At 49.2% G+C, this 20789-nt stretch overlaps 1 protein-coding gene across 2 annotated transcripts in view; it reads left to right on the top strand.

Annotated features, from left to right (window-relative positions):
- LOC139825711 (dynein axonemal heavy chain 9-like) overlaps nucleotides 1-20789 on the top strand; it is a 108068-nt gene that overhangs the window by 15279 nt on the left and 72000 nt on the right. For both annotated transcript variants that reach the window (XM_071799732.1, XM_071799731.1), the window contains 13 exons: nucleotides 297-413; nucleotides 1138-1288; nucleotides 2268-2382; nucleotides 4210-4278; nucleotides 5226-5352; nucleotides 7224-7479; nucleotides 9320-9561; nucleotides 12314-12449; nucleotides 13476-13672; nucleotides 13767-14191; nucleotides 16186-16408; nucleotides 18662-18828; nucleotides 19195-20065. In XM_071799732.1, coding sequence (XP_071655833.1) covers nucleotides 297-413; nucleotides 1138-1288; nucleotides 2268-2382; nucleotides 4210-4278; nucleotides 5226-5352; nucleotides 7224-7479; nucleotides 9320-9561; nucleotides 12314-12449; nucleotides 13476-13672; nucleotides 13767-14191; nucleotides 16186-16408; nucleotides 18662-18828; nucleotides 19195-20065 — 3096 coding nt within the window. The remainder of the gene's footprint in view (nucleotides 1-296; nucleotides 414-1137; nucleotides 1289-2267; nucleotides 2383-4209; nucleotides 4279-5225; nucleotides 5353-7223; nucleotides 7480-9319; nucleotides 9562-12313; nucleotides 12450-13475; nucleotides 13673-13766; nucleotides 14192-16185; nucleotides 16409-18661; nucleotides 18829-19194; nucleotides 20066-20789) is intronic.

Below are 20789 nucleotides of genomic sequence, written 5' to 3'. Positions count from 1 at the left end.
GGGTGTGGAAATAGTCCATCTTGCCTGTAGGCTGAAGATAGTGCCATGTGGGCTGTGGAAAGCCCTCAGGACCAAAGGGTCCCTCCCAGAGAAAGGGCCAACATCTCAGCCATGGGACAGCACAGAAATGTTCTCAAGCTTCGTGAGGACTTTGCCACGTTGCGATGGCTGAAGATTGGCCAGAGGAGTGGCTTAGTTCACGGTGAATAAGAGAGGGCATCTCTGGATCGAGGAGTTACAGGTACCTTCCTAGTGCCATCTTGCAGCCTCACAGCTTGTGTTTTGCCTTTGTGCAGGACTTTGAGCAGGATGCCTTTGGTTTCCAGCAGAAAGTAGAAGACATGGACCGTCGGCTGGGCACCATTTTCATCCAGGCTTTTGATGACGCCTCCAACTTGGACCACGCCTTCAAGGTTTGTTTATCGCTCCCTTGCTCTTCCCTAAAAGGGAAATCAGGGCACCCGGCTCGGTGAGAATCACGCTGAGGAGACCAGGCAGTGCTGGAGCCACAGGCACATGGGGCTGGTGTTTGCTGGTGGGACAGTGGGACTTGTAGCTTTTGGGCTGCTCTTGGTTTGGGATGCTCAGGCTGGTGGGTCCCTCACAAAGCTTTTGGATGCCAGGAGATATATTTGTGTCTCTCTCTGCAAGTTGGGGGAAATCATGCTTTTTCTAGGATTTCCTGGTGAGAATTGATATTGTTAGTATCAATTTGTTAATATTATTAATACATGGATCTGTTTCAGTTTTGGAAACAGGTTTTCTAGAAACAAAGCTGGTTTATTTATCAATTAATCTATCTTGCAGAAATAATAAATGGTATTTTTTTAAAAAAATCAATATAAGCATTTGTAGAAAAGACTTTAGCAAGTGACAGTGTTTATCTTTGTGAGTTTTTTGAAAAAAATAGAAAATCTTGAAGCATTTGAAGAACAACAGTTGGAATGTGGTCCAACCCCAGAGAAAGTCTGAGAGGCCCCGTAACAAAGGGAGCAAATTTCCTTTTTCCAAAGTGCCCATTGGTGCGGACAGTATTGAAGCATCTGGGCTGGGGAGGAAGGTCCCAGCTGATCTCTCTGCAGGAGTCGGGGTTGTAAATTTTTCCCCTCTTCTTTTCCTGCGTGTTCACCCCAACAGCTGCTGGACATGTTCGGGAGCCTTTTGGAGCGACCGGTAGTCGCTGCAGATGCTGCTGGCAAATACTCCGTCCTCATCAGCATGTTCAGCAGGGCCCTGGACCACGCCAGGCTGATCTACTCCCGGCACATCCAGGCAGAGCTGAAGCTCGGTAGGTAGAACGTGCTGAGTAAAATGGGTTTTACAGGGAGTTTGATTGAGATTAATTTGGGGGGGAAATGATTTATTTTTCTAAGGAACCCAAAACTTTACAAATTGCAGATGTTTTCAGCCTCTGTAGCTCCTAGTGGCAATGGAAATGCCTGGGAAAGCTCTGTTCTTAGTATTAAAGCAAATAATTGGTTAGGAGTAAAAATACCCTTTTTCAAATGTGTATGCATGATATGTGACTGGGAATGGAGACACATGCCGAGCTTTTCTCCCAGCGAGGCTGTGACAGGAGGTTTCTCTCCACGTTTGTGTGCTGCCTCCAACACCCCATGGGACCTGCAAACCCACTCATGTGCTCCTCAGAATGAATTTATTTTGTTTCCCTTACAATGCTTAAAATGCAAAGTATGCGAGTGGGACTTTGTAACCAAGGGTTTAATCAGCCTTTTCCAAGTTTATTATTCCCCGTGACTGTTGGCACAGGGGGGAATGGGTGGATTTCTATCAGATTATGAGGATTCAAGTGTGTCATTTTGAACAATAACCTATTTACTTGCCTCAGAAAGATCATACTGGAACGAGACAAGTCCTGGGCTGGAGAGAATCATGGAGAGAATCATTTGCTGTGAATTTGTGGTTATTGTTCTGTGGCTGTTAGATAAGACGGACAGAAGTAACTCCTGGTCAGAAATCCCTATGTCAGTGTTTGTGAGGGGCGGGGAATGTGTCCCAGGCAAGGGACACCTCACATCAGCTCAGGTTTGGACATAGTCTGGGCTTCTCGTTTGATCTCAGCTCCTTATTCGAGATCCAGAGGCACTCGCCTTGGTCACAGACCTACATCAGTGTGGCAGATGTTGGATTTAAGGAAGGAAGCTGGGAAATCAGAGCAGTTTTCTGCAGATGAGGTTCTGTTGTTGCATCTTTGGGGTTACAAGTGCAGTGTTCAGTCAAACGCTGTTCCAATGTGCCCTCCCCAGGATCCCCCCCTGTGCACAAGAACATGCCGCCGGTGGCTGGAGCGCTGCGCTGGGCGCAGGAGCTGCGAGCGCGAATCCAGGTGCCGTTTGATCACTTCAGGCACATCCCACATCTGTGCGTGTCTGTTCCAGCTAAGTTGCTTTATGACCACCTTGCTATCTTCTCTGTAATCAATCTGATTTTCTTTCTGTGGTGAACATTATCCCATGGTTATAGCTGAAATAATTCTTAGTCAAAGAGGTGTGAAGTGGTTGCACTGGTGCTTTTCAGCTTCCTTGTGATCATTATTTTTTTTAAGAAACTCATTAACTGGATTTGTTTTGAAGCGATTAAGAGGCACAGTGGGCTATTCAGCTTTCAGACATAGTTCCCGGGTTGCAATTGAAAGAGGTATCAGAACCTTTCCTGCTGCAATCCCACTCAGCATGTTCTCCAGGACCTCCTCAGCTGCAAGTCCTGGTTCTGGCATCATCCAAACTGTGAATAGCAGAGAAGTGCTGGGCTGGACTCAGCTGAGATGGGTCGATGGAGCTGGGTTTGCATGTTGGGGAGCAGACGAGCATTTTGTTGGGCAGAAGAAAACTTTCTCAGCGTTAAACAAAGGAGCCATCTCCCAAGATCAAGGAAAGAAACCAATGCTGGTATATTTATCACCCAAATGCTTGTTATAACGGATGGTGTCAGGGAAGTATGGCCTCATACTCACAGCTGGCACCACATGAGACAACGTTTAAGAGCTCTGTAAGCAAGGCAGTGTTGGACTTATGACAACTGAGGATGTTCTAGGGACTGCACCTGGTAGCTCACAGGAATGGCTTCACGTGTGCTGGTCAGGATTCTGTGTAAATGGATCCACTTTTTTAATGTACTTGACCAAAATAAGTTGACCGTCACTGTACCATGTTTGTAACCTTCTCTCACTGTATCTTGCCATTAAGTGTCTTTAAGTGCACAGTTATTCTGCAGCAGCAAAGACATTGGTGCAATGAAACAAACTCTTGGGCTGTTCCCAGCACAGAGCCCAAGTTATCATGTCTGATTTGAACCTAAATGGCAAATTTTTGTCCACCATGAAGGACCCAGATCTGCATTTCACACTGATTTTCTGTCCTCTGTTTAGAGTAGTTAATAACATGCTCTGCAACGGTGGTGACATGATGCTGTTGAAAGGGAAAAAGGATTAAAAAGGAGAAACAAAAGTGGTTTTGCTGGGATTTACTTGGATTTGCTCAGAGGACTTGTTTACTTCCAGCAGGTTTCTCAGCACTTGCCCAGCGGTGACTGCTCAGGCGCTCCTTTTTTCCAGCTTTTGGTTAAGTTAATTCAAGTTTTGTCAATATGTCCTCCAAAATCAACAACCATCTTGAGGAAAACTTGGATATTGTAGATGAAACAGTGGGGAAAAGACAGCATGATAAGAATTCCTCTGGCCTGCTGTTCCCTGGGCTGTACAGCCCTGGCAGCGTGGCCAGGGCTCTGCCTCCCGCACTCTGGGACACCTTTGCTCTTCGGTTTGAGGGGCATGAATTGGGCACCGCCAAGAGCTTCATCTGCCGGGAGCCACACTCTGCTTCTTTCTGTGCCTCTTTGACCTCAGAAAGTGGTGGCTGGTGAGCAGAGGTTGCCCTGCTCTGTGCAAACACCGGAGCATTGAGTATGTTACGGAGACCAGTGTTCCTCCAGCAGCTCTGGGCCCTTGTTCTTCCCCCAGGACGTGGTTCTCATTTGCCAGTTGCCATGCAAACACCCGCAAAAGGGCGCACTGGGGCTTGGAGAGCTTTTGTGCAGTGAAATGGTTTTGGGCGATATGGTGGGGTTGGAATGTAAGATCCCCAGCCAGGCTCTGCCTGCAAGGTGGTGGGTGGTTTTGGGAAGGGGTAAATAGAGACTGCAGCCTCACAGGGCTAAATGTAACGCTGAGCTTGTCTGTTGTGCCACCAGCTGCTTGGACTCTGCTGAAGGAAGAAGGGTGATAGAGAAGTATGAAGAAATGATCCAGCTGCTCGACAGGTAAGTGGTGGCTCAGGCATGACTGTAACTATATGAAAAAAAGCCAAACCTTATAGAATCATAGAATTGTTTTGGTTGGAAGAGACCCTCATGTCCATCCATTAACACAACCCTGGCACTGCCCCGTGTCCCTGAGAACCTCGTCTCCACGTCTGTCCACCCCTCCAGGGATGGTGACTCCACCACTGCCCTCGCAGCCTGTTCCAATGCCCGACAGCCCTTTGGGGAAGAAATGTTTCCTAATATCCAGTCTGAACCTCCCCTGGTGCAACTTGAGGCCATTTCCTTCTCCTTCTCTAAACCACCTTTCAGCACGTTTGCAAGCCCAGGGCCTGAGAATGTCTCTTTCTAAGCCAGAAGGAATTTTGTGATGAGAGAGGAGGAGGAATCCTTTGCTACACACCACAGTCTTTCTGTGATATCTTGAAATGAGAAGTTTGCATGGGAGGGACAGGGGCTGTGCAGCCCAGCAGAAATGTTGGAACGAGATTCTTTTGGATGTAGGAGATGCTGTGGTAGAAAACCTGAGCTGACCAGAAGTCTCAATCCACTTGTGCCCATTCACAGTGTACTTACCGTGGCTGTAATGTGTGTATTCCACAAGTGGGAGTGGGATTCGTTGCACCTCACTTAATATCTTAATGTTTGATGCTAAAACTGAACTGATTGCTCTGAGCTTTTGAATGTTTGTCCCCAAATTTGAATCCTCTGCTAAGAATGGTACTTGGGGGATCTTTGTTTTCCTGACTTGATGCTGTCACTGGTTTTCAGGTGTTTGTCTTTGAAGCCAAGATCTTTATGGAGGTGGTGTGGGTGGGTTTTAAATATTCCTTGATGTTCTTCAGCCCTCAGAAGTGGACTTGGCTTTTATTTGGTTCTATGTCTTGGTGTGCGGGCTTGGCAGCTACGTGGTGGATGTTTTAATTTGTTTGTTTGTTTTTCGGCAGGTATCAGGAGAAGCTCTATGCAGACTGGTCCCAGACAGTCTCTGAAAAATCACAGTACAACCTTACTCAACCGCTTATCCGGCGAGATCCAGAAACCAAACTGATCACAGTTAATTTTGATCCCCAGGTAAGAACTAGCTTTCCTGTCTGCTGGAGGGCACGTCTCCAAGCTGTGCCCCACCGTGCATGGCAAGTCTGGTGGGATCGCTACTAGATCTGTTCTGCTGAGGTCCCTGGAGCATCTGTTATGGGTGACATGAATTAACCATCCCCTTTGTGGGCTCTGTCTCCTGGTAAAATATCAGGATTACAGTTTAAGCAGCGCAGATTGTAATTAAAGCCAGAAAGTCTGTGAGTAGCCAGATGTTAACTGGTGTCAACATCTCCAGAGCAGGTTGGTTTGACGCTGGTGTGGGGAGCGTAGGAGCATCATCCTACAGACGTGGGTTCGTGTTATGTTTACCTGAAATCTGAGCTTCCTGAAAGGGTATAAAAATCCCAGGAAAGGTTTGTTTTGTTACTTCAGTGTTGTGGCTGTTGGATTTCCTTAATTGTGGTGCAGGAGGCTTCCAGTAGGTCTCTGTTCCCTAGGGCTGCCCTCTCCAGCACAGGGAGGCCTGACCATCCCCCTGCCCAAAGCAGAGGCAGGGTCCAAGCCAGCAGAGTGCAGAGGTGGATTCAAAGGTTCTGGGGCCTCTCAAATGTGAAATGCCATTTGCTGCGGAGGTGCTGAATCTCAGGGGCCTGGGAAAACATCAAACACTTCCCCCTTTCCCTGGGACTTGCTGCTGTTAGAGAAAAGTGTTGAGGTTCCAGAGCTCATTCCAGCTTGGCTCTCAGACAAAGGATTTGTCCAGCTCCTTGGAATCTCCTTGCTAAGGTGGGAAGCAAATGGCCCCAGGGGATGTTTTCCACCCTTCACCCTGGTGCCAGGGTTTGGAGCCTGTGACGTGCTGAGCATGTTCTCAGCTCCAGTCTCTGAGTGCTTCTGCGCTGCTCTCAGCTTTCCATACTGAGGACTGCCTCATGTCCTCAGGTGCCTGCTTAGCAGCCCCTTCATGCCCTTCAGAGCAGATAGGAGCACCTCATTTTGCCTAAAGGGAGGATGTATTTGCAACCCTTCAACATTAAAGAATCTTCCAGAGCTCACCTTCCATGGAGGAGAGGGAAAGAGGGTAAGACATCCTTGACACCATGGTGGGGATGTCTCAGACATTCCAGTGCATAAAAGGGAGGGGAGTTTGGTTCTATCTCACTTGGCCTCCTGCTCCCTCAATCCCCTGCTTTTCCCTTCCTCCCATCCCATCCTCTTCCATCCACCTCCTCAAACTGCTCCCTTCACCCTTCTGCGCTCCGTCTTTCTTTCCTCTTCTTGTCATTGTGGACATAGTCACTTTAGTATTGTAGATACTCCTCACCCCTGCCATTGCCCATACAATATACTGAATTTCTGTCACCCAGCCAAAATGTGCAGTTTCAGGAGCATTTTCCCTCTCACAAGCCACTAAACTGAGCAAAGATTTTTTTTTTTTGTCTTAGAAGTGATATATTGCGTTGGAAGACCTTGCTGCTCCGTTTGTTGCAGGGACTCACTTCTACTTGGGTTTATAGTTTAATAACCCACTCAATCCCGTTCCATCACAACTCAAAGATGCTTTTGGTTGTGCCTCCTCCTGCAGGCACAGTATTGCTGAAAGACTGTATTGATGAGGATAGCTGAGAAGACCAGAGATCATCATGGCTTTTAGAGGCTGCACAGGGTTTGCTGGCTGGGTAGTTAACAGAGCTATATGTCTTTGATTGGGAAGCAAATCAGAGGCAAAGATCAATGGGAGGGAGATGGTCTGGACTAGGAGGTGTCCAGGCCCTTCTCAGAGCGTACTGCTTTGTGAATAAAACAGCAGGAACCCCCTAAGATCCCCAGAATTGACGGGAGGGTGTCTACCAGGTGAATGGGGAGGATTGTCTCACATTCAGCTCTCTGCCTTGTTTCTGCAGCTGGTGTCGGTGCTGAGGGAGCTGAGCTACCTGTCTGGCAGCCGGCTGGGAGCCATCCCACCCACGGCAGCAGAAATCTATTCCTCCAAGGAGTCATACCGGCAGCTGGCGGCCAACTTGGAGCTGATGGTGAACAGATACAACAAGGTCCTGAAGACAGTCCTGGAGGTCGAATACCCTCTCATACAGGAGCAGCTGTGGGATATTAACTTGAAGCTGAAGAAGGCAGAAGAAACACTCAACTGGAAGATGGAGGGTGAGCTAGCTCTGTGTTAGGGCAAAAGAGGCCGTACAGGATTTCACAGAATCCCAGACTGGTGAGGGCTGAAGAGACCTCTGGAGATCTCCCAGTCCAACCCCCCTGCTCACGCAGGGTCACAGAGCAGATCACACAGGTGGGTCCAGGCGGGTTTCAATGTCTCACAGAAGGAGACTCCACACCCGCTCTGGGCAGCCTGGGCCAGGCTCTGGCACCTCCCAGCAAACAAGTTTCTGCTCATGTTCAGATGGAGCCTCCTGTGTTTCAGTCTGTACCCGTTGCCCCTCACCCTGGTGCTGGGCACCACTGAACAGAGTCTGCTCCATCCTCTGACAGCCACCCTGAGATATTGATCCCATTGATCAGATCCCTCTCAGCTTCTCTTCTCCAGCTCAACAGCCCCAGCTCTCTCAGCCTTTCCTCAGAAGAAAAATGCTCTAGACCCCTCAGCATCTTGGTAGCCACCGCTGGGCTCTCCCCAGTAATTCCTTGTCCTTCTTAAACTGGGGTGCCCAGAACTGGACACACCACTCAGATGGGGCCTCACGAGTGCAGAGCAGAGGGGGAGGATTCACCTCCCTCGACCTGCTGGCCACACTCCTACTCACGCAGCCCAGGTACCATCAACCTTCTTGGCCACAGGGCACATTGCTCATGGTTAACCTGCTCACTTGGGTCTCATCAGATTCCTCCCATGTCCCCAGCCTCCATCACCTGGTTCCCAGTGACAGTTCACAGCAGGGCAGGGGACTCTCCAGCAGAGCCAGCACTGGGGAGACAAAGGGCAGCCCCCAGCCTGCCTGCTCCTTCCCATCTTACCTTGATCTGCTTGGGCTGGGGACAGGATCCTGATCCCTTCAGCTTCCCTCTGGGCTTTTGGGGAAGAGAGGCTGCCCTGTAAGCAGTGATGCTGAGGAAACGGCAAGATTGGGGTTTGTGAGAGCTGGCAAGGCTGGGGTTGAAGAGTCTGCTCCCTGCCCGTGCCAGCCCAAGTGACCCACTGTGTGGTCATGTCCCTGTGTCCCCAAGGCACTGCTTTCTCCCTGAGTTGTGCAGGGACTGGGACCCCTTGGCCCAGCCATCTGGCTTGGGACAGACTTCTCCCGGTGGGGGCCAGGGCCACCTCGTTATCCTTTCCAGCCAGATGAAATACTGTGGTTAGTGGTGAGGTTTGTGCACCGTGACTTTGGGATGATTTAACCAGTGTTCTTGCTTGATCAGTTTTAACTGCAAAGCAGAATGGAGGAAGACAATTTGTTTCCTCTTGGTGAAAGCAAACTGCTCGCTGTTGGAATATATATTTCTGTCATCAGGCTTGTGGTATGAACAGGAACAAGTGTCCTCCCTTGGGAACTTGCAAAGCAGAATTCCTCATGCTGAAAAACTCTTTCTCCATTGCACAACAAAGATGAAGGGACTTTCCTGCAGATGAAGTTCCCTGAATCTAAATGCAGCCCTCGCTGGTACCTTGGGCTGTCACAGCCTGTGTTTGTGGGGCTGTGGGTCCCTGCTCTAGTGACAGTGGCAGGAACACTCAGCCTGTTGTCCTTGTTCTCTCTCTGGTAGCAGATTAAATCTGGGTACGGGAAAGGGGGAAGTGTCAGACGTCCCCACGGTGCTGGTGCTCCTGGCAGAAAACAGAGGCTGCAGCTGTACCATGGATTGTTGGGGTAGGAGGGAGCTAGAAGTGACTCTTTTGGTTGAGGTGGTAAGTCTCTTGTGTTAATGATGGGTGAGAAATACATGAAACCGTGGGGGAAAAGTCTTATGGAGAGTGCACAAGAGCTTGGCCATGCAGCTCTGAAAAAAAGTAGTCAATCATCTCATTTTTTACCAGGTGTCTGGGATCACATCTCCATGGTGATGGATGATGTCCATGACCTCGAGCAGAGGATACAGAAAGCCAAAAACAATGTTGAGGAGATCCAGACCATCGTGGGATCGTGGGCGTCGCCCATATTTGTGAGAAGAGGTTGTAAAAGAGAATCGCTGCTGAGCCTGGAGGACTGTCAGGACCGCCTGGAACGGCGTTACAGCCTTGTCCGAGAGTCAGGGCAGAGGATTCATCTGCTGGTGAAGGTGAGGGGGGACCTTCTCCAGGGGTTTGTTGACTCTTCATAGGCTCTGGGTGTCTCTCCGCTCTGGTGAAAATGTCCAGAGCTGCTTCACCTTAAAATTAACTCCCTTAACTCATTTGAAAAACTTACCTGTTGTTGATTAAGGAATACTTTGATGGGTGAGCTGGTACAGCTGAGTGTGCGGGGCTGCTGACCAGGCACCGAGTTTGGAGCAGGAGTGGGAGCCGATGCAGCCCAGTCTGGCTCCCAGTCCTGGTTCTTGTGAAGCCACTAGAGGGGAGTCGTGCATCAGGCTTTGGGATCCTGCTCAGAGGAAAAACTCCTCCGAAATATTCACCTTAAAATGGAGAGGCAGCTGGCTGTGGCTGACCTTTCTGCTTTAGGCTTGTTGTTCCTCTGTGGGAGCAGGAGGTGACGCTGTCAGTCCAGGGAGAAGCTGAGTAACAAGAAAAAAGCTGCTGTCTGAACCCTGGGTTTTTTCCAGTGGCTTTGCCAGAGCTGAGAGTCCTCTTTGCAGAGCAGGAGAAAGCCCAAATCTCTGCGCCTCACCTGCCCAGAGGTTTTAGCGTGTCAGGGACAGCACCTTGGCTGGAAGGCAGATGGATTTTAGGTCCAGCCCACTCCTGAGGGTCACCATCTGGCCTTGGACTCTGGAGAGACTGGGCTGACCCTCTCTGGGACACTGAGCCCTTGTTGCTCACCTTACTTCACTGTCTGCACTCAGCCTTGGGCTTCTGACCCACTTCTGTACCCTCTGAACCCACGGCGAGGATTTTACTATGCCCACGTTGTCCTGCTGCTACAGCTGTGACAGGCTCAACCACCTCCAGCTACACCCAAAAGATGGGAACACTTCCTAAATTGACCGGAGAGAACATGGGGCTGTGGCCAAGGCAGAAGGGCTGGCACCGCTGCTCTGGTGGCTCACAGGGCAGGACCAACTGCAAAGCAGCATGAAGGTCCTGGGGAGGGAAAGGCACCGTGGCCCAAAATAGGATGTCCCCATGCCTCTGTCCTGCTGTGCTGGTCAAACCTGGAGGAACAGCAGCAAAGGGGCCAAGAGCTGGTCTGCTGTGTTTCCCTTGGGTGTTCAGGTCTTCTTTTGAGCAGGTGAGTCTTGAGGCTGCTGAGAGAAGAGCACAGAGAGTTTGGGTACGTGCACCCACAAGCACAGGCAGGACAGTGAGATGCTGGCTTGCATTGCCCTTTTGCACCAGGATGAGGCCTCTGGAGTAAAGGTTCAGTAGAACACCAGTGACAAGGGGGCATTGTCAAATACAAGGGCATGGGACGGTGAAGAGGGGGTGGTGCTTTCAAATGGGCATTCCCATAGTGTTCAGTCCTGTGAAGTTCCCCTTTCTCTTGTGTCAGCAAAATGTGGAGGTGAGTCTGCAAGGCACCAGAGCCCTGGCTTGCTCTGTTAACAGTTTAATCACTCAGCGTTGATGTGTAAAGTTGGGGAGCAGCAACTCTGGGTTGACTCAAGCCCAGTTGGCAATGCCACTCTATCTTGAGGAGGCTGAGGCCAGACCTTCTTGCTCTCTGCAACTGTCTGAAAGGAGGTTGGAGCATGGAGGGGGTTGGTCTCTTCTCCCAAGTAGTAAGAGATAGGATGAGAGGAAGTGGCCTCAAGTTGCACCAAGGAAAGTTCAGATTGGATATTAGGAAAAAATAATTCACAGAGAGGATTGTGAAGCTTTGGAATAGGCTGCCCAGAGCAGTGGTGGAGTCACATCCCTGGAGGTGTTAACAAATGTACAGATGGGGTTCTTAGGGACATGGGTTAGTGGTGGAGTTAGGTTATGGTTGGATTCGATGATCTTGAGGGTCTCTTCCAACCAGAATGATTCTATGATCTCATGTGTGCCAAGCTGCCATGCCACTGGGAATGGCACCCTCTCCTGTGTCCCCAGAGATGAAATACAGCCGGCTTTGAACCCCTGGCAGCAGACTGCAAGCTGGACCTTACGTTTTTTTTGAGCCCGTGCCTGTGTTGAGAGCCCCTGGCAGGCTTAGGAGAAAGAGCCCTCAGAGGGCATAGCAAGGCCGGAACAGGATCACGGCAGAGCCTGGGAGGTGCAGGGGATGGATACCCAGGCCGGTCTTGTGGGTGTGGAAGAGGAGACGCAAGAAGGATGGGGCCATTCTGTGGCCTAGAAAACCGTGAATTTCCTGACTGTGAACTTGCCTGGAGGTAAGGAACGCAATAAGCTGAGAAGGGAGGCTGTAAGCCAACCCTTTGTCTTCTGATCCCAATCTTTAACTATTTTCACTTGGTTTATTTAAAAACCCTTTTCTGAATTTTAAAGTTCTCTTGTTTTGACATGACCATTTGTAGGGCAGAGGTGTAAGCAGTCCACTTGGAAGGACTCATCCACCCAAGGTAACATTATACAGGCCACAAGGACTGAGGCTTCATGCATTGGGATGAGCCTTTGGCCCAGGTCTGCAAAGCACCCTTGAGCCCTTTGGCCTCAGAGAAGAGGGAGGAGAAGGTTGCAGGGCTGCTAAGTCTCTCACGCACTCCATTTTTACCTTGTGATTATTTTGAGTTGCTTCAGATGACAAAGCAGCCCTTGACAGAAGGAGAAAATTGTGGCCATGCTACCAGCAGCAACATCCGTCTGTCTGGTTTCTCACCCCCCGCAGGGCTGGTACCTGTGTGCTCATTGCCATGAGTCCTCAGCTGTGGGCAGCTCTTGTAGGACAGACTCAGCCCCGCTGTATTTCAAAGTGTCGTCTTTTTCTTCCAGGAAAACCAGAGCCTCTTACTTGCAGACCCAGCATCTGACATCTGGAAGGCCTATGTGGATTACGTGGATGAGATAGTTCTGGATGGATTCTTCACTGCCATTGAGTGCTCACTCAAGTACCTCCTCGAAAACACAGGTAACTGCTGGTTCCTCAGCTCTGGCCGTGATACCATCTTCAGTCTCACCAAAAGGAAGTTTCTGTTTTGTGCTTTGACTTGTGGTGGTCTTTCTACTCTGCCTCTTGCATTGTCTACAGCAAGTGCTGGAGGAGCCTCCAGACTCAGAGGGTAACTCTGTCCCCTGGTCACTGGAGCAAAGCCTTGCTCAAGGGAAGGGACAGAGATGACTGTGCACCATTTGCTGGGATTTGTGAACAGACAGAATTGAGGCATCATTCCAAGTCTGTTCTTGGGCATCAGCCATCTCCTGACCTCCCATGCACAAAGCATCAAGGTGACACAACCTTTCGTTTGTGGAGAGTCTCAAGAGTTGGTTCTGTGGATGAAAGACATGAAAGAAAAACCTCCATCACTGAGGAGTGAGGAGAGGGGTCACCAAAGCAGAGCTCCTGCCTAAGGCTGCCACGGAGGGTCACTCTGCTGAGAGCAGCTGTGTCCAGCTAAAGCACATCTTCAGAACGCTTCCCTCCTGGATGTGGAGGCACACTGAGCTGGAGAATTGCATCCAGTTCCTCACCATCTTGTTAAAAACAAGCACATAATTTCACATTTGTGAAACCAGTTGGTGTTTTATTTTTTCATGCCTTTCTCCACTAAATTAAAGAGCCTCTTGGTTCCTGTTGTTTTTCTCCTCTTTAAGTACTTATGCGCTGTAATTGTTCAGCTCTCAGACTCCCTTTTGATTAGCTGAAGAGCCTGGTCTCTTTAAGGCTTCCCTCCACAGCATTTTTCCGGTCCTTAAATCACTTGTGTCTCATCTGTTCTCCAGTATCTCCTGTGGGTACCAGAACACCAGCTGGTTTGGCAGCCTCCCCTCTGCGTTGTATGCAGACACAATGTCACTGGACCCAGCGAGTGGGTGTCCCACCTGCCTGGTGTCCCTGTGGGGCATGTGTGTGTCTTGTGGTGGGATGTTAGTGGTGGCTCTAGATCACTTTTCTCCCCTTCAAAAATAACCTGGCACCTCTGTTCTTCCCTACCAGATCCCAAGGCAGGGCTTCCTCCCCTGTTTGAGGTGCAGCTGGATTTGGTGATCCCAGATTTGATATTTCAACCCTCCTTGGACCCTGGCACAAACGACGGCTTCTACGACGTGGTGGAAGGTCTTCTCAACGACATCTACCGGATCTCATCGCTGGTGCCCAGGCTGGCTGAGCACAGCGGCTTCCTCCACTACCAGGTCCGTGGCTGTGGAGCTCCCTCACGCTGTGTGGCAGTGAGGAGGTGCCACGCTGCCCCCGCATCACTGCGAGCTCCTCTCCTCTTCTCTCCAGGCTGACATGGAGGACATGGCTGACCTGGCCGACATGCGCCATGAGCTGATGGGGCGTGTGCAGGCCGTGATGGCGGCCTGCTGTGATTACCGCAGTGCCTTCGACCGCTACTCCTACCTGTACGGGGAGGACAGAAAGGAGTTCTTCCGCCAGTTCCTCCTCTACGGGCACATTCTCACTGCGGCAGAAATCGAGGCCCATGCAGAGAACGGGGTCCCTGAGTCACCTCCCACGCTGCAGCAGTTCCGAGAGCAGATTGACTCCTACGAGAAGATCTATGAGGAGGTGAATCGCATCGAGCCCATCAGCATTTTCCAGAGTTGGATGAAAGTTGATGCTCGGCCTTTCAAAGCGTCTCTGCTGAACGTGATTAAACGGTGGAGCTTGGTGTTCAAGCAGCATCTCATGGACCACGTCATGCACAGGTAGGAACCGTTCTACCTCTTCTTCCCAGAACCAAAGTGGGTTTCTCTTGTGTTGGCTGGGCTTTATCATTTCACACTGATAAGCAAAAGGCTAATACAGGAGCAAGAGGAGGGGGCACACACCCCCTGCCAGCTCCATCGCATCTCTGCTGACTTTCATCCCCTCGTCTCTGCTGGGAGCAGCTGGTCCAGCTGAGTGTGTAAAGTGCAAACAGTTCCACGAACTCGGTACCATCGACATCCTGCGAGCTGATGCTCCTACGACCTACTGTGTGGTGTTGGACAGGATGTCTGTTTGTCTGTTCATCCTGGTCCAACTAATCTGATCTCTTCTAGGGCTCTATGCTTATTTTGTTGAATTTGCCATCAGTAAAGCTGCATTAATGCCATGAGATACTTGCTCCGTTTCTAAATGCAGTGCTCTTTTGAGTGCACTCTTTGTAAAAAAAGTAATTTGGGTTGCCTGGCATGAGCAGTCATGGGGAGGCAGTTTCAAGGTTACAAAAAGGAGGAGCTTTGGATGTAAGTTTTGAATTAACATGTGTTCCCTGCTCTGAATAGCTGCTCAGCCGCCTGGTCTCTGCAGGATGATGTGTTAGGTGATTTATTTGAGTAGTAGCAGCTGAAGGATGCCACAGGGCTTGGATGCTTACGAAGAAATATTTACAGACATATGTACTAGTGAAGGCTGCTGCGTGTGGTGGCTGCTGTGATCTCTTGTGTTCTTTTCAGCACGATAATTCCTGTGCAAAGAGGTTTTTGCATAGGTTAGAACAGGCATTTAGGAGTTCTTCTTAAGAGCTCCTGACTCAGCAGTTTAGTCTTTAATAGGTGAAGTGTTTAGGGCTATGTTTTGGTCCAGCAGCATCCACAGAATTTAAGCGGGCACTTCAAAAGTAAGCGTTTTGAGAAGGGAAGAATGGAAAGGACCAAAGATCCAGGAGCCCATCAAGCTCTGCTAACAGTGTCCAGCAGCTGGTGAGATCAAGAAGCAGGTAGGGAAACTTCCCCCAAATAGTCTCCTTGTCTCTAACCATTCATACCTGAGGACTTTGAGAGTCATGGGTTGTACCTTTGTATCTAAAGACCTGGATGGATTTTTTTTTCTCCCACAAATGTTCGGTTGCTTTTCTGAACCGCTGTGAATTTTTAACATCTGCATCCTTCTGCAGCAGAGACTTACCCTCTGAAATAAGGCAGCGTGCGAAGAAGAATCCCTGTTTGTTGTAGCTTTACAACCTACCAGGTTCATTTGTTGAATTCTTGTATTGGAAGAGATGACATGAAAACTGTCCTTTCAAATTCACTCTCTTCAGACCACAGACCCGAGCTCACAGGTCTCCCTTATAGAATCATAGGATAGAGTCATAGAATCTGTTTGGTTGGAAGAGACCATCAAGATCACAGAGTCCAACCATAACCTAACTCTGGCACTACCCCATGTCCCTGAGAACCTCATCTATATGTCTATCCAACCCCTCCAGGGATGGTGACTCCACCACTGCCCAGGGCAGCCTGTTCCAAGGCCCGACAGCCATTTCTGTGAATAGTTTTTTTCCTAATACCCAATCTGAACCTCCCCTGGAGAAATTTGAGGCCATTTTATCTTATCACTTGCTACCTGAGAGAAGAGACCAACCCCCTCCATGCTCCAACCTCCTTTCAGACAGTTGCAGAGATCAGGTCTCCCCTCATCTCCTGTTCTCCAGGCTGAACAGCCCCAGCTCCCTCAGCTGCTCCTCGTAAGACTTGTGCTCCTCAAATGCCTTTTCTCCAACCTGTGAAGTCCCAACCCATTTATCCGTTCCTCACAGGAAGCTGTACCACATCTATGGATCCCTGTGAGCATGAACTGTGGTTCTGATGCCCTCAGCATGTTGCCATGTGATGGGCAGAGTTAGCCAGGCCTTTCCCTCTCCGTGCCAGTCCAGCTGCCTGGATGATTCCGGTAGGAACTGCTCTCATTTGGTGCTTTCCTGTTTTGTGTTCTACAGCTTGTCTGACCTGGACGAGTTCATAAAAACTGCTGACAAAGGTTTGAGCAAAAAGGTTGAAAAAGGCGATTATGATGGTTTGGTGGAGATCATGGGGCATCTCCTGGCCGTTAAGGAAAGGCACAGTGTCACCGATGCCATGTTCGAGCCCCTGAAGCAAACCGTCGAACTGCTGAAGACGTATGAGCAAGAGCTGCCGGAGGAAGTCTATAAGCAACTGGAGGTGGGTGAAAAGCTGCGGTGGACACGGCGGTTTGCCGAGTAGCCAGGGTCAAAGAGTATGAGCTTAAGAGCATTGCAGGAATATTTAAAGCCCCACTCCCTGTCATTAGAGGGCCTCAGTGGATAGTATTTTACTATTGTGGGATGTGCCTTAATAGCTCTAAATTTTGGAGTTATATTGAGATTTTTCTTTTAAAGCAGAGATTAAGCCTTTTGTTATGTATGAAAAACATAGAATTGCCTGCTCCAACTCTCAGCGATTACTCTTGAAAAAAATTAATGCATTTTCAAATACATCTGTTAATTAGTTTGAATTATAATTATTTTTAAATAAGCCAGTTCTTGGCAACTGTGGAGATGGGAAGGATAATGTTGGCAGAGGAGTCGCCTTCTCATAGGACTTCAGTCCTCCACTAGGTCTATAACACCCAATCTGCTTGACCCAAAGGACATCACTGGGAGCACGTTATGAAAGTATTTCAGCACCTTTCCACATCTGGCCCTGATGAATCAATTTTTCTTTGGGGAATTCTTCTCATTTCTGGACAGGGGACCATGAGGTGAAGGTTGGAAAAGCCTGTGGGATGCCCAGCCAGCCTTGGGGAACTGGCAGCAGTCACCATGTTACGGTGGAGGAGCGTGTGGCTGCATACTGATGGATACCCCTTAGTCACGGGGCGTTGTGTGCAGAGGGCTCTGTGTAGGACACCAGGTTTAAGGCAGAGCTTTTTGGGGAGAAGTTCCTCCCTCTGCTGCAGGCTTGGATGGGACCTGAGCGGGGTTTAGCAATCCCCCAGTTTTCTGCTGGTGCAGCCGTGATCCACGGATGGTTGTATCACCAAATCTGACACGGGTAAGGGTCCTAAAGATAACTGGATTCCTACAGACACCCTGAAAAACAGAAGAGCTGCATTAAATGAATGTTTTGGCTGCTACAGCAGCTTCAGTTCAGCATAAAAAATGGTGCTATGGGGAACCCAGCTCTGCTGATTCCTCTGCCCAAGAGCTGCTTGCTTGGTGCCTGTTTGTGCGTGTAGATTTGAACAACTGATTTATTTCTCTGACAGAAGAAATGAGGTATGCAGGGCAGCCATTCAGATGTAGGAGATAACAAAACAGTTTCGTTCTTTCTGGCAAGTGACAGCAACACATAGTTGAATAATTCATTCACTGCTGTACACAGTAGGAAAACCAAAGTAAGTTCCTCCAGGTACCGCTCCCTCCATGGCCATGAAGATGGATGGGCTGGAGCTGATAGTTTGTATGAGAAGGACAAGGAAGCAGCTCCATGTGTGCCCTGCTATGGTCATGGATAGTGATTTCTACAGAGACTGGAACATGAAGTGCCAGAAAGAGACCCCTCAGGAGGGACTGGCCCTGCTCTGGCCGCCTCTGCTGCCTCCAGGTTATTTCGCTTCTTTGCATAGTGTTGGTGCATCTCCATTAGTCTTCTCAACTATGTGCACTGGGATGAAAAGAAGCCCAAAGTCTTTCCTGTAGGCTGGCACAGTACCTGGGGAAGTGGGAGAGCAAAGCTGTGGGACTTGAGGACAGCAGAGCCCTGGCTGGTGTCACTGTCTGGGGTGAGGATTTGGCTCGAGAAGTCTAGTGAGAAGAGAAGAAATCAAATCTCTTTCTAAATAAAATCCCAGGTGCAAAGGGTGGATTGTTAGCAGTGCTGTGCACCAGCAGCTTGGATGCAGTCCTGAGAAAGAAACTGTCTTATTTAGTACTAATATTATACAGGCAGGCTGGAGGGATTTGCCCCAGAAAGCTCTGTAGAAGTCCTTCTGGCATAATATCTTCTGCTCTAAGAGCTGGCTGGAAATTTCCCAGGCTCTGTTTCTTAATTAGCTCTGGGAAGCCGGACGATGTGATGAACTTGCATCCTCAGCCCACCCTCCTGCCTCCAGCCAGCTCTGGGTCCTGCTGGGCTCGGTGTCAGGAGAACTGTGCTCTCTCAACCACTGAGCCATCCTGGGAGCCCAGGATCTGGTCTGGGACCCTTCTTCTGAAGTTATTTAACATGTTTTTGCAATCAGAGCAGTCAGTTTTAAAGTCTCAGTCTTCATTCGTCTTCAAAATTGTGGATAACTGATAAGTTTTATCCCAAATTGTGTTTAGCTTTTGCATCACAACAAAACTTCCTTGGAATCTGTTGCTTTTCCTGTTCTGTGATTGTCCATAAACAGATCGGTCACATCTTATATCAAATAGCAAATACTGCCTACCGTCATTTAAATTTTGCTTGCAGGAGCTGCCAGAAAAATGGAACAATATAAAGAAGCTGGCGATAGCTGTGAAGCAGCATGTGGCTCCTCTGCAGGCGAACGAAATGACAGTTGTGCGCAAGAGCTGTGCGGCGTTTGATGTTGAGCAACACAGATTCAGAGAGCGATTTCGGAAAGAAGCACCATTCAGGTACAGTGAAATTATAACATCAGAGAAGCCCTGAGGAAGAAAAGCTTCATGGGATCATCTCGGAGTGTCCTGAGGATGTGTTCTTGAACCCTTGCATACATTTCCTACCTGCTCACGGTGTTGTATCTGTTATGCCCTGGGTGTTTTGTCCCTGCAAACACTGTAAGGTGTTAGCAAGAGATTCAATCTGGATGCTGAGTGCACAATATTGCTTAAAGGGGTTGTCAGCAGTGCCATGTGGCTGCACCATCAATGGGTACTATAGATGTATCATGTCTGCTTTGTGTCTCAGAGGCACCATTTGTTTTATGTTTTCTTTAGAAGTTGTTACAATATCACTTATGAAGAATAAACATTTCTTTCTAGGTTTGACACCAAAAAGCCTTATCAACTGCTGGATACAAAGCACATTGAGATTAAACAAACGGAGTCAGCCATGACCTCGATTTATGAATCAGCTGGTCTGTTTGAAGTCATAGTGCCAGACTATAAACAACTGAAGCAGTGCCGAAAGGAGCTGTGTCTTCTCAAAGAGCTCTGGGCTATGATCTCCCTTGTGGGCACTTGCCTTGATGACTGGCAGACCACCAAATGGGCGGATATTAACGTGGAAAACATGGATCTGGAGTGTAAAAAGTTTGCAAGAGAGATTCGGAATTTGGATAAGGAGGTGAGGGCGTGGGATGCTTTCACTGGGCTGGACAGCAAGGTGAAGAACATGCTGACGGCCCTGAAAGCTGTGGCAGAACTTCAAAATCCCGCCATTAGGGAAAGGCACTGGAATCAGCTGATGCAGGTGACGGGTGTGAGGTTTGTGATGGACTCGGACACCACGCTGGCTGACCTCCTGAAGCTCAACCTCCATAACTTTGAGGATGGGGTTCGTGGCATTGTGGACAAAGCGGTACGAGAAATGAGTATGGAGAAAGTCCTGAAGGAGCTAAAAATGACTTGGAGCACCATGGAGTTTCAGTATGAGCCTCACCCCCGGACGAACATCCCGTTGCTGAAGTCAGACGAGGAACTCATAGAAACTTTAGAAGACAACCAGGTGCAGCTGCAGAATTTAATGACATCCAAATGTATCGCTTTCTTCTTGGAGGAAGTGTCCATATGGCAGAGGAAGCTGTCCACAACAGATTCCGTCATTTCTCTCTGGTTCGAAGTGCAGCGTACGTGGTCTCACTTGGAGAGCATATTCATAGGCTCAGAAGATATACGGGCACAGCTTCCTAAGGTATGAAATCCCAAATCCTATTTTTCCTGTGTGGAAAGCGTTGAAGAAGAGCCTCCATTACACAGAAGAAGGTTGTCTATATTGCCGTGTTCCCCCAAGCAGGACTGTTCTCTTGCTGCATTGCTTTCTTGGAGGCTCCCTTAATGCTACAGCAGTTTCCCCAGTGTTGCCCCAGGATGTTTTTGTACTGTTGGTTGTGCCTGAACCCTGCTGAGAAACTGTTTTTCCTCCCCTCCACCATTGCACAGCAGATGCAGAGTTCCTGGAGGCTGAGCAGGAGGCTGCTGGCTTCCTTCAGTGATACAGGCATGTTCCCTCTTTCCTTGGAGGGGAGAAGACGGAGATAATTACTCAGATGGTGCAAATTGTCAAATCAGAGCTGGACCAGGCAGCTTTGCAGTATCCGCTTCCCTGCCTCCAGTGCTGGTGCAGCAGGAGAGCAGCTCTTCTCCCACTTCAGCTTCAGAAAATTGAGCAGAGTTGTCACTGATGCCCTCCTCAGGGTTGTGACCTCCTCAGGGCTGTCTTTGAGTCCAGCTTCCAGTCTTATTCCCTATTCTCTTGATTATTTAGAAAGTCTTCCAAGCTTGTTCCTGGCCCCGCTGGACCACTCGCAGCCCTGTGGAGGAACCTGCCTTTCACTCACGAGTGACCCACAGTTGGCTGTGTGACCCCCGTCCCTGTTCACGAGCAGCATCGCTGACAGCACCACTGTGGGATGAAC

Source organism: Patagioenas fasciata, chromosome 27 (assembly GCF_037038585.1).
Source record: "Patagioenas fasciata isolate bPatFas1 chromosome 27, bPatFas1.hap1, whole genome shotgun sequence".
Taxonomy (NCBI): Eukaryota; Metazoa; Chordata; class Aves; order Columbiformes; family Columbidae; genus Patagioenas; species Patagioenas fasciata.
The sequence above is the reverse complement of the archived record's forward strand: the minus strand, read 5'-3'. Positions and strand labels throughout refer to the sequence as shown.